Source organism: Rhamphochromis longiceps, linkage group LG5, assembly GCF_057381845.1.
Source record: "Rhamphochromis longiceps isolate RC_006_pf linkage group LG5, R_longiceps_female_GT1.1, whole genome shotgun sequence".
Classification (NCBI taxonomy): Eukaryota; Metazoa; Chordata; class Actinopteri; order Cichliformes; family Cichlidae; genus Rhamphochromis; species Rhamphochromis longiceps.
This window is the reverse complement of record NC_140561.1, coordinates 21,012,004-21,025,139: the sequence shown is the minus strand read 5'-3', so window position 1 is coordinate 21,025,139 and position 13,136 is coordinate 21,012,004. Positions and strand designations below refer to the sequence as shown.

Below are 13,136 nucleotides of genomic sequence, written 5' to 3'. Positions count from 1 at the left end.
TATTTTTTTAAAGAAGGGGCTAAGTCTAGCATGTGGGGCAGTTGGATTGTCTGACATTTTGTGTATTCAGTCACAAGTTATAGGTAACTGTGGAGGGACTCTATTCAGCACTGACTCATGAAATGTTTCCTAGCACTAGTATTGAAATGGCATGTGGGAATGACTTGTCTCTGTGTTTATGGATCTGCAGTCTTCTGGACTTGTGTAGTTCAAAATGAGACATGGTGATCAAAGTATGCTGTGTGAAAATAACAGGATTGGTAGTATCAGTGCAATTATCACAGAAAGTATTTGTATTATACGATATCAAAAGCTTCTAGTTATTTGTTAATCAAAGCAGCAGTGGCATCAAGGTATGTGCCAGACATCATTACTCATTTCTGTTAGCAGTTTTAGCTTCACAGGTCAAACTCCAAAGTGCTTGTTTACTACTTTCAGAAGAATCTGTGTGTAGGTGTGGTAAGAGAAAGGCTAGCTATCTCAGCTCTGGTCAGTCAGATTTATAAACTCTGTGTTTTTTCCCAAGAGGGCCCTGTTATTGCTATATAGTTAAAATAACTACTAGGGATGGGTATCGTTTAGGTTTTATCCGATACTGGTGCCAAACCGGTACTTTTGAAACTGTGCCAGTGCTTAAACGGTGCTCAAACCGGTGCTTAAAGAATGGAGAACACAAAATTGGTCCAAAAACCTCTCATGTTCAGCTGGTTTTTTGTAAAAAGATAACAATGTTAGCCTTTTCTGCAGCTATGGGGCATATATGGTATCACTCTTGGCTGGAAACAGTGCTTAATCAATGGAAAAAACACAAACTTTGTCCAAAAACCTCTCATGTTTTGCTGTTTTCCACTTTTTCTTTGGTCATTTTAGCCTTTTAGGCCAGGGTGAAGGGAGTATCTGCCATCAAACAAGAAGACAGCCGCATGTAACTACGACAGTGTTTGCTAGTTCACCTTACATGCATTAATGTAATAACGCGGTTAGCCTACTCAACGTAAATTACACACGAACAACATTAAGCTACTCCCGCAGAGAAGAACGGCTGCTGCTGCATCATCATCCTCATCATTTCTGCTACACTGGCAGGGCTAGGGGCCAGGACTCTACTCTTCGGGTTTTTGGGGGATGTTGCTAACTCCAGGTCCAATAACAGGCAACCCACCCGCAGTAGATGTGCCCGGTGTGAGGTCTCGCAGCAAGCTATCAAATACGGCGCATTTCTCGGCTTTTAAAAAAAACGCTCTGCGTCGCCAGGTCTTTCATCAGATTCGAGGTGTTACCTCCTTTGCACTGTATCAAAGTATCAGCTTAAAGCACTTGTTGCAGGCTGCTGAGTTTGCATATTTTGCTGTGAAGTACAGCCAGACTTTTGAACGCTTCGCCTTGGGCATTTTTAATCTGTAGCTCTGCTCTAAAAGAACGTACGTACCTGGACCCGCCTACTATCCTCAGAAACGTAAAATGATTGGCTAGAAGTGTATCACAGCTCAGGAAAAAAAAAGCACCGGAAAAAAAGCACCGAAATAAAGCACCAAAATGTGCGCTGCTTTTCGGTCTGGTTACTACCGTTTATGTTAGAACTGGTGCGATACCGGTACCCATCCCTATTAACTACTAGGGCTGGGCGATATGGCCTAAAATACATATCGCGGTATAATTTGAAGCACGTGCGGTAACGATATATATCGCGATATATTCTTTTCTTCTGTATAAGTGTTTTCCACACTATTTAAGTGGGCACACTTAAAATCCTTTAATTTTCTCAAAAATCGAGATTGTGCCTTATGTATGAATTCTGGTTGTGCTTAAGGACCTCGAACCGATTTTGGCGTGCAGAAATCTGTTAAAAAATGTTTTAGTACAACTTTGGTAAGCGGCACTGCTTGATGGATTGTCAGAGCATTACGGCTGCCGCAGTGAGGAGCTTCGCGGAGTAATCTGGGTCCAAAACTCCAAAAGAACACAGAGTTAAAAACAGTCTAAATTCTTTCATCTTTAATAAAATCATCAGCGTTGCTGCTTTACCAGGTGTAACAATTAAGTTTAACATCCATGAAAACAGAATTTATTAAATTTAACAGAGTTAGAAGTTAACAGGAGTTAGCTCGCTAGTTTCCACCTAAACATTTCATACCATGTTCTGACTGAGAGATTTTTGAAACCAATTAAAACGTACAGCTCTGCTATCACTTCCAACATAAATGAAGACAGAAAACTAAACAGCAGTGCCGTTTGTAGGGTTACTGAAGTTGGACTACCTGGTATATAATGTTGTGCTACGTGATTGCTAGCGACACAGCTATGTTAGCATAACATTAGCACAGTGGAGCTGGAGGATGAACGCCAACTTTTTTTCCACTCGATAAAAGTTAACGTGAGGGATTCTGGTGGTTATAGACAAATGCAATCACATAGCAGGATGCTATACACGGGCCAAACTTCAGTCAGGAGAACAACTGAGATTATTCATCCACAATACGAGGTTAGTTATTAATATACTGCAACAACATGGGAATAGAACAGCTGTGAGAGAATTCAACATTAATGAATCAATGTTACGGAAGTGGAGGAAGCGCAGTTTTTGGCTTTCCCCATATTTCAAAAGTGCTTCATCTCTTTGCTATGACTGTCGGCTGGCATAATTTGCAGATGATAATGGTTGTAGCCGCTGCGATGCTTTCAACCAAAACAGGCGCAGCTTGATGACATCATCAACATACGCTATCGCGATAGAGCGGTATAGTCAAAATCTCTATTGTCTATCGTATATCGTTTATATCGCCCAATCGCCCAGCCCTATTAACTACTACTAAATACTACTGCTTCAGCTTATACAACATAAATAAAACAAGAAAAGTCTATGACAGCAAATATGATTTATTCAAGTGTAAGTATTTGATCTGAACTCTGAGAATAATAATCGATTAAAATGTTGTGAACACCCCACATTTTTATTTATTCTACCTGCATCATTGTTATTTGAAATACGGAATCAGTTTGTAATTTTTACTTTACACTCAAAGAGCCAGGGACAGTCCATCTTTCTTCCATTTCTTCATAATGTGCCGCAGAGACTGTGTTGCCTCATGAATACTCCATCATGGTGTGAATTGCAAGTTGCCTCATAACCATGAGGATAACGTAAATTTGAGAATGTCGCAATATCCTGCTGAACAACAGCACAATTTCACCTTTTGTCCACTCAGACATTGCTGTGGTTTTTGGTCATATATTTAATAATAGTACACACCGCACACAAAGCGACTTTAGTTCATCTAAATCGTTGGATGTTTGTGTAAGCTGTTTTTATTGAAAGGCGAACTGCATGTGATCTATTAGTGTCTTCACTTGTATACCATGGAGGAGTAGGAGCTGACAGCTGTCTGTGGAAAGTATCTTGGCCCATTCCTACCCTGGGGCTTGATTGTGCATGCTGCGTAGCAGTGTATTTTGAGGGTCATCCCATAAAGACTTTACCCCAGGCGAGTACGAGCAGAGAGTGCACTGACAGGCACCCCTGGGTGTACGTCTGCGTGTAGTGTTAGATTCCTTGTGGCAGATGAGCTCTCTCTGGTTGCCTCAGGCTGTTAGAATAAACATAGTAGAGGATAAGAAAAGCCTATATCCTATCAGTGCAAGACATTTCCATTAAAATGTTAACTACGATAAAAGTAGTTTCTTGAGAGTGGCTATTACGTGTCTGCTGTGAAATTAACAGATCCCTGCATTGCCGTTTGAATTCAGACTGTAGAGCTGACTTATGCAGGGGATAAGACGAGGGTCCAGATGTGAGCCAGCCTTACTGGCTGCCTGTTTACATTTCTCAGCTAACAGGAGCATATTTTTAACCTCTGCCTGTTTTTGTTCTCTCTGCAGGTGCTGGGGAGTCGGGGAAGAGCACCATTGTGAAGCAGATGAAGTGAGTGACTGCTCATTGTTTTGCTTTTCCTCCCATCATGAATGCCAATTCAGTATATGTTTTAAGCATAAGTGATTGTATAAAATCACTTATGCTTAAGTATAAATGTGCCATTGGTGTTGTTTAACTATTTATTTTAAGTACATCTTGAGCCACCTGTTTTTCTTTTGTTTTGTGTGAACAAATTAGTGAGAGAGCTATAATCTTGGAAAAAAAAATCACATATTTCTTTTATGCATTTTAATAATGGAGCCTTTAATAATGGCTTAAGGCTCCATTATTAAAAGATAAATAAGACAAATTGTTGCTTTGTGCCACTATAAAACAGTAATATTTGGTGTGTGTGGTTCAATAACAATAAAAGTACATTTAAAGCAGAAATTATAAGGAACTGTATACTGTAGCTAATATACACAGAATATTTATATATTTATCACAAGTGTTAATTTTATTTGTCAAAAGTGATGATTTTATATTGTGCAGGCCAGATGGTTGCTTCATAACCTGAAACTGTCAGACAGACTGATAAGGATACAAGGATTTTTTTAGAGGTTTTGTAGAAATATTTACACCAGATGTAGTAATTGTATGAGAAGCTCGTCATACAAGCACTAATATGGTTTCTCCTGTGTATTTATAGGCTTTGATTACTCTGTACTCATAAATGAAACTGCTGGTCTCTCGCCTGATTATCGAACATTTATTTCCGGTGCACGAATGCATAAAATACGCATCAGGTCATACACATTGTGTAGATTTTCTTCACTTGCTGCAGCTTACTAAGCACTCATATAGTTCTTGAAAACCTGCTCACAGGCACATTAATATGCTTGATGTGGGTTGTTTTTTTTTCTTGTTTTTTTTCGATGCATCATTAGCATTAATCCCATAGTAACTAAAAAAGAGAGAGAAAGAGATTCAGCATTTTTGTCTTCCTTCGTCAGAGTACAAAATAAATTTAATATTTGGTGTGTGGAATTTTTCCATTACTAATAATGATGAAAAGAAGAATTTTTGTTGTAAAAAAGGTGTGAGACTCCCAGGGGGCCTGCAGCATTACTGAGGGGGTTTCTTTTAATCTAGTTTTGAAAATATTAAAGTACTATAAATAAATTCTACTGGTAAACATCCAGGTTGTGACAACTTGAGCTTGCCAAAAAATTTGACATTTCCAGGAAATGACAAAATGAGTGGATTACAATTTTTTTGAGTTCTCTAAAAAATTCCCTCCGGTCCACAGGGCATACAGGCCCATTATACCCACCGGTGTCCCCCTCACAGAAGTTGGGGCAGCCCAAAAGTGACGCCACATCCGCTGGTGAAAGTCAGAGAAAAAACTTAGGAAGAAAAAACAATAAACTTGTTCAAAGAATATTGTAGCAAGTAGCCACGCCCTCAGTGCCGCCACAGATGGTGATGAGGCTGTGGGGATGTCACTCTTTTGTACATGACACCACAGACCAATACAACAACCATTATAGGCCTTGAAACCAGCGGTCATAAAATGGTTAAATGAGGAAAAAAATCAACAAGATTGATATAGTTAAGAAAAACTAAACTAAATACTAAAACTACATGTGACAAAACACTTTAGTTAACAGAAATAAAAATAAAAACTGGTCTTTTGAAAAGAATTAAACTGAAAGTATTTTGTGAACTTGGGAAGTTAACTGATATAAAATAAACACAATGATGCTGCCTGATGAGGCACTGATGAGTGTGTCTACAACACTGAGTCTGCTGCATTCATGATGTTTTGTGTTTTTCCTGTAAAATGTGTTGACTTTTCCCAAATCTAGCCTTTGACACATGCCCTCCGTACAGTAATAAAAGAAAACAAAGTAATAGTTAAAAAGACTGAAACTAACACTTTAACTAATAAAAACTAAATTTAAACTAAGCATATTCCAACAATAAAAACTAAATTAAAATAAGAAAATCCACTCACTCTTCTAATACTCTTGGTGTTTATAACCTTTCCAGAAATCAAACATGTTGTTGCATTTTGATGGATGATGTGCGAGTACTTTCTGTGTTGACATATAAATAAAATCTTGAGGTTTTGCAGACATGTGACCGGTAACCACGTGACGTTAACTTGTCTGTAATTTTGGATGTGTGACAATTCGATGACTAAGCTCCCAGTCATATGCCCTAGAGAATGGTCAACCATCGCCACTCATAAGGGAAAACTGAGTATTCCCTGATTGGTTGAGAGTCAGTCATCTGACTGCCACTGGTTTTCAGGGAAAAATGTTTATTTCCCAATCAGCTGAGGGGGAAAAAAACACCTTGTGATTGCTTTGGTCACTAATACAGTCCCAATCAAAAGTTTTAAGACCAATTAAAAAATGGCAAAAAAAAACATATTTTGCTTGGTTGGACCTTACCAAGGTTCAAATCAGACCTTCATGTTGAAGGTCTGATTTGAAGAAATGGCAGTGAGCTCCCAGATCCAGCTGAGTCAGCAGTAGGAAAAATCTGCTTTTCACAGGAACTTGGTAACAGCAATAAGAGAATACGTAGTTTATTCCAAGAAGATATGGTCTCTCTCCCATATATAATATCTTACTGGAACCGATATGTTCCAGATATCAACTGGAAGACAGTCTGGATGATCCCCCATAAATATTTGATTGTAAATAAGGTGAAGGAAGTTTCATTTAAAATTCTACATAAATGTTATCCAGCCAGTCACTACATGGTAAAATTTAAAAGAGACATAAAGAATAATTGTACTTTCTGTGGGGATCACCCAGAAACGGTGACATCTTTTTTTGTACTGTTCTTCAAACAGAGATGTGGAAGGAATTTAGCAGGTTTGTTATTGTCCATATTTTAAGGGAGTTTTCTTTACGACGGGAAAATGTTTTATTCTGTTTCTTTAAGTTCCCCAAGAAGAATGATAAATGTTTTTTTTATAATAAATTTGTTAATACTTTACATTTTTTATCCATAAATGTAAGTTTACTAATAAAACACCATATTTCTGTCATTTTCTTAAGGATGTGGAATTGTACATACAATCAATATCAGACTCCACCAACAAAAAGGCTCTCAAAACAATATATATGTGAAATTTTGCGTGTATTCATATAATTATTACTTTTTTCTTTTTACCCCTGGTTTTGTGTGTTCATGTTCTGTTCTTCTGTATACTTCATCTGTTCGTGTGTTGTAAACTCATTATTTGTTAAATAAAGTTCTTTAAATAAAAAAAAGAAAAAAAAAGCAAAGAAATGGCAGTGAGACAAAACTTTTTTTTTTGAGCATGCAATTTATTGGAAACAACACTTAAACTGAAACAGACTGCTTTACAGCTGATCGAACGTTTAGGACCACACCTCCAAAAAAAACTGTAACACCAGTTGTCACCACACAGACGAGGGCCCTAAGTCATGAGGGATGCTCTCTGCAACATTTGGACATAGCCAGCTGGGTTTTGACGCCTCTGCACCTCCTGAAGCTCCATTGTTCCACCGAAGGAAAAAGCGGCCCCTTATGGCGCCCACTGTGGCGCCTAGAAATCATCTCAGGTGGGATCTGTTTGTCATGCCAGTAACGTTGGAAACCATAAGGACCATCAAGGTGAAATTTTTTTTTCTCATCAAAGAATAAAATTTTCTTCCACCTTTCAATGTCCCATGTTTGGTGCTCTCCTGCAAAGTCCAAACGGTCAGTTCTGTGGCATTCAAGGAGACGATGTCTTTGAAGATGTTTTTGTTTTTGAAGCCCTTCAGTCTCAGATGCTGTCTGATGCAGTCGGCACCAGTAAGGGTCAAGGATTTGACAGACACCCAATTAGATCCTCCAGCTCAGTGCTGGTGAAATTGTTTTGGGTCTTCCCCTTGAGATTTTTATTCCATAACCCTCAGGATCATTTAAGAAATTCCAAATGACTGTGTTACTACGTCCCACCTCAACAGCGATGGCGCGTTGCAAGAGACCCTGCTTATGCATTTCAACAACCCGACCACGCTCAAAAAAGAACAGTTTTTTGCCTTCGCCATCAGAACATCATGACAGTGTGACTACCTGACAGAAAATGACAATGAATCCACATTTTTGCACAGATTCGGTCTTTTAAAGGCATGTGGTCCTAAACGTTGATCAGCTGTGAAACAGTGTTGTTTTCAATAAATTGCACGCACAAAAAAAGTTTTGTCCCACTCCCATTTCTTCTTGCTGCATGTTGAAGCTCTACTTGGAACCTTGTTAAGATCCAACCATTGAAAATATGATTTTTATTTTTTTTTTTGTGTGGCATTTTTCAAGTGGTCTTAAACTTTTGATCCGGACTGTATGTTTGTGGACTTGGTGGAAGTGATGAGCTCGTCTAGAAACCGCTGTAGTGAATATGAAAAGTATAACGCAAAGTTGACATAGAGATCGATTGCCTTCAAATTAAAAGTTACATACTTTAAAACATAGTTGCTGCAGAACAGCTTTTGCTTTGACGACAAAGGTCTCCAAGTTGAACTACCGATCAGTTGGCAGTCAGTAGGAGGTTTTTGGTGTAGGACCTTCTTTGCAACTAATTTCACATAGCAAGAGCCAGAAAAGTTCAGGAATCACTTCCAACCAGCCGGGAACACATTTTTCCTTAGCAACTGGCAGTTGCTTCATGTCCATTATGGCGGAAAACTCCCAAGCAATGTGCGCCTGACATCACATGAGAAACCTCATGTGATGTTTGAACAGTTTTGTGCCAAATATCAAGTTCCTGATTGTTCTTAGTTGTAAATAGTTTAATGACAAGTTTATTTTTGCCTTACAAGACTGTCACTTGTAAGGACGTAATTCTCTAAAATCATTTAGTGTGAGAGGAAGCCACCCATGCGCTTTCAGTAATTTTGGCTGCGCCTCACATTGCTTCACAGTGGGCTCTCTTGCATTTTAATGAGGTCCTATTCAGCACATCACACAACCACTGAACATCCTGGCTGAGGCAGGCTGGGGAAGATAGTTCTGTTTGGTTTCCAGCCCAGAGGCTTCTGTCTTTTCAAACAAATGCTTTTTTCCCCTCTCTACAGTTGTATCTATACAACTCAAAAAGCAAGTAAATATTTGCTCTAGTCTCTTGTAACTGAATGATATAAAACACCTGAACGTTCCCAGTAGCTCAGACCAGCAGCATCACATGCAAATCTGTGTGTGTGTTTGTTGTTGTTGTTGTTTTTTTTTTTTAAAAATTAATCTCATGAAATATACATTTCTATTGTTTTAACAGGTTCTTTTTTTAGGTGTCTGCTACAGTACTTTTCATTATTTTATAGCAGCATTCAGCTTTGTGAATAATTGCTAAGTTTAGTTTTTTAACATAAATTATGTATGGGTTGTTGCTTTATCTGAATCACCATCCTTCCCTCTTTTCTCCAGGATTATTCACGAGGATGGATACTCAGAAGATGAGTGTAGGCAGTACAGAGCGGTCGTCTACAGCAACACAATCCAGTCCATTATGGCTATCATCAAAGCCATGGCCAACCTCAAGGTTGACTATGAGGAGTCTGCCAGAGCGGTATGTCTTTAAAATACAGAACTTTTCACCCAGTGCCATCCTCTCCCTGAGGGAGATATGAGTGAAATGATATTAGTGATGCAAAAATGTTAAGATTTTGCAGCTCTTTTCATAAGTCACCGGAAACTTCTGAGCTTTAGACTTTTAAACTTTGCTCAGTGCACCTGTTGTAATATAATTAATGTTAAATATACATTAAAATGCAGACAAAGGGTCGAAGTGCTCCAATGCTCCCACGTAATTTTAACTTTGCCATTCAAGGTTATACTAAACCTGCAGGATAGTATAGTGCAGTTAAGCTTTAGTGATATCATCTTGACTAATCACTACCAAAATTTTCCTCTCTGCCTTCTTCATAACCCTTCATATCTTGAGGATTTAAGGATTTGAGGCAGCAGAAATTATGCAGATCAAGAATTTCTCTTTAAGTGCTGTGTGATCTATTCTATTCATAAATGAACACTGGGCAGCAGATATTGAAGATGGAAGCCTGCAGTGTCAGAGTACCACCCATAAAAAGATCACAGAAATAAAGTCAGTCTTTACTCTAGAGAACATGAAACAAAATCATTTGTTCTACTGAGCTATAATTTCTCATGTGATTCTTGCCTCATATTCCACCCCATCTTAGATTCATGCAGGCTGTGAAACTTTGATTGTTTTGTAACTCGAATAATCCTTGATTTGGTTTTTTTAAACACATTTGATATGTTTTCCAAATTTCACCCTCCTGGGTGACCTTTATTTCAGTGTAGCTGTATAAACGTGTGTGCGTGCGCCAGCCAATCCTGACACAACTGCCTGTTGTGTGTCAGGATTGGCTCTGCCAAGGTAGTAAGCGCTGCATGACGGGTTCTGCCGGACAGAGTATTAAAAAGTAATTTTTAAGTTAAGCATACCGCCATTGAGGTGAGCTGCAAAGAGCTTTTTAGTATCCTGTGTCTTTCAATCATTTCAGTCAAGAAGAAACAAGCTGCTTTACTCTACACTTGTTGTGTACATGCGTCGTCATTGTTTACCAAATAAATGTGAATGCAAGGTACTGATATAGGATCAGTTACGGCACTTTCAGACATATACTCCTTTTATCAATCAGATTAATCTTAGTCACATTAACATTGAAGCATTCACAAGATTTAGAGTGCACAGAACTCTTTTGTATGTCTGTGTGTTGCTGAGCTCACTAAAAACATACCTGTTTTGAATCATCACTGAGGGATTTGAGTTTTCGTAATGCAGAATATTGTTTACCTCCCGTAAACTTGACTGCGAGGGGTAAGGGTGAGCTGCAGGACACTGACACAGAGGACAGAGAGAGAATACAAGCATACACGTACTTTTACCATCACTTTGTGGGTATGCCTGGATGAAGCCGTGAGAATCATTAACCCGAGCCTGTTGATTGACTTGTTTGAAGGTCGTACAGTTACAGGAAATTCAAGTTACGTAATGTGGAAAGAAAAAGAAGTCTCTGGTTATGAAACCAGAAGTGTGTAGGGTTTGTAGTTTGTGCTATTTTTAATTGATGCCTATCAAGATATCAGTCTTTAAAATGCAAAATTACCATAAGCACACACAGAATACGTGGAATAACAGCAGGTTTGTTTGTTTTTTCTGTGGCGGTGGCATATAACCAGTTACCAAATTTAATAACTGATTTTAATGAGAATATCAGTAACCCAGGGAATCTTGGCTGTACGCTTCAATAAACACAAGTTTCAATTTTCTCAATTGGTTTAAAAAATAATTCTGTGGTTCAGTGATTGATGGTTTTACTGTAATAATATTTTTTCTGATTTTGCCCTAACTAATGAAGTTAGTATCTTATGTCTCGTAATTATAAAATGTATTCTGAGCCAGGATTATTTTTCCATGCAAACTACAAATACAATGGAAGCTATGTGAAAGCAAAGTCCTGCAGTGTTAGACTTATCAGTCTGTTTCTTCATGAAGAAAAATAAGAATAAATGCATTTTTATATATTGATGTGTATGTTATGTTTTGTTTTTTTTTGCACTAGGATGATGCTCGCCAACTTTTTGCGCTGTCAGGAGCGGCAGAAGAGCAGGGCACCCTGCCAGAGGACCTGTCCAACATCATCCAACGACTGTGGGCTGATGGCGGTGTCCAGAGCTGCTTCACACGGGCCCGAGAGTACCAGCTAAACGACTCTGCAGCCTAGTAAGTGCCTTAATAACCTGGGAGTGGAAAAAAACAAGAAGACATTCGTGGGCGTATCTTGTACTGTAAGGCGTTTAAAAAAAACAAAACAAAAAAACATGTTTAATTAATTTATGAAACCATTCCTTAATCCAGATTTAGAGCTAACGTTTAAAACTACTGCTATAAGTAGGTTAATCCCCAATATCCAAACCTTTTGTTATTTTTGTTCTACTTGTATTTTTTAATTTATTTAATTTACTTTCCATTTGTTTTGCTTTTTTAGTTTGGCCTTTCTTGTTATTAGATTCCTCTTTGTTATGTTTAATATTGTCCTATATTCTCTACTTCATCACATCAAACACTGACAAAGCTTGCGCAGGGAACAGTAATGGTTATTAATATTGAAGACATCAGTGTTTAATTTTATCAGTGGCTTTGCCTTATACGGACAACAGAGTCGAGCTCAGTCTCTCTGCAGGTCTTAATTAGCTCAATGACCCTTATCAGTTAAGTGCCCCATTTGTTGGCTGCATCGCTCTAATCTACTGGTGTAATAATGGGAAGAGAATGAGGTAAATGCGAGACGCTACCGGTGCGAGGTGGTTATCACGTCCACCCTCGGGAGTCTTGGGGAATAGAGAGCATTGTTAACCACTATATCCCTACAAGCTTCAGCAGCAATTAACAGCACTGCTTTCTGTTTAAATAGAAACCCTTCGATAATGACACTTTGATCGATGACACCTCCAGATTGTGCTGTGAGGTTTCAGTGTAGTGCTAAGTGCTTCCAGGTGATATTTAGCATCCAGGGAGAATAATATTGTTCTGTGTTTGTGTTGGCCTGTATAATCATAACATCTCAGTCTCGTGTTCACCGCCCTTGTTATAGCTGAGGGGACCCTGAAACATGCTGCTAACACGGCCTCACATTTAGCACCTCTGGGAGTGGACACTACAGTGTTTCATCATTGCTTTTATAGAGAGCAGAGTGAGTAGGTTGAGGACCAGATGAGTCTGGCACAAGACCATAATCCATATCTGAGCACCTGCTGAGAGGGAGAGAAAGAAAAGGAGGAGATAAAAGAGAAAGAAAATGGCACAGCGCACATTAACCGAGGCCTCTCTTCTATCACACCCTGGATCTGCTCTTCTTCTTCTTCTTCTTCTTTTTGTCTTCATTTTTTTTTTTAAAAAGAGGCTTTACCCCTAAGTTTATTACTTTCTCTCATCCACGTCTATATACATAAGCTGGGTCAGTATTGGTCTATCACACATATTTTGCTCTTTGAGTAAAAGATGCTTGGTGTATTTTAGATGTTTTGTCAGTACATCGTTTTCTCAGCAGAACAGCTCCAGCACAAGGCTACAGATCTACTGTAGCCTTGTGCCAGGTGTCTTAAACTTCTGTGTAATAAACGTGACAATATAAAGCCACCAACCTTCCAAAAAACAACTGCAGTTAAGAACCAAATTCTATGAATATACAGGATTTATAAACACAATGATCAAACCAAACACTCTTAAATCTGATGT

The 13,136-nt window shown here is 38.6% G+C and overlaps 1 protein-coding gene across 1 annotated transcript in view; it reads left to right on the top strand.

Annotated features, from left to right (window-relative positions):
• Positions 1 to 13,136, top strand: part of LOC146669895 (guanine nucleotide-binding protein G(i) subunit alpha-2-like) — a 70,067-nt gene that overhangs the window by 51,064 nt on the left and 5,867 nt on the right. The window contains exons 2-4 of the mRNA XM_085406541.1: positions 3,877 to 3,919; positions 9,299 to 9,440; positions 11,461 to 11,621. Of these exons, the coding sequence (XP_085262667.1) occupies positions 3,877 to 3,919; positions 9,299 to 9,440; positions 11,461 to 11,621 (346 nt within the window). The remainder of the gene's footprint in view (positions 1 to 3,876; positions 3,920 to 9,298; positions 9,441 to 11,460; positions 11,622 to 13,136) is intronic.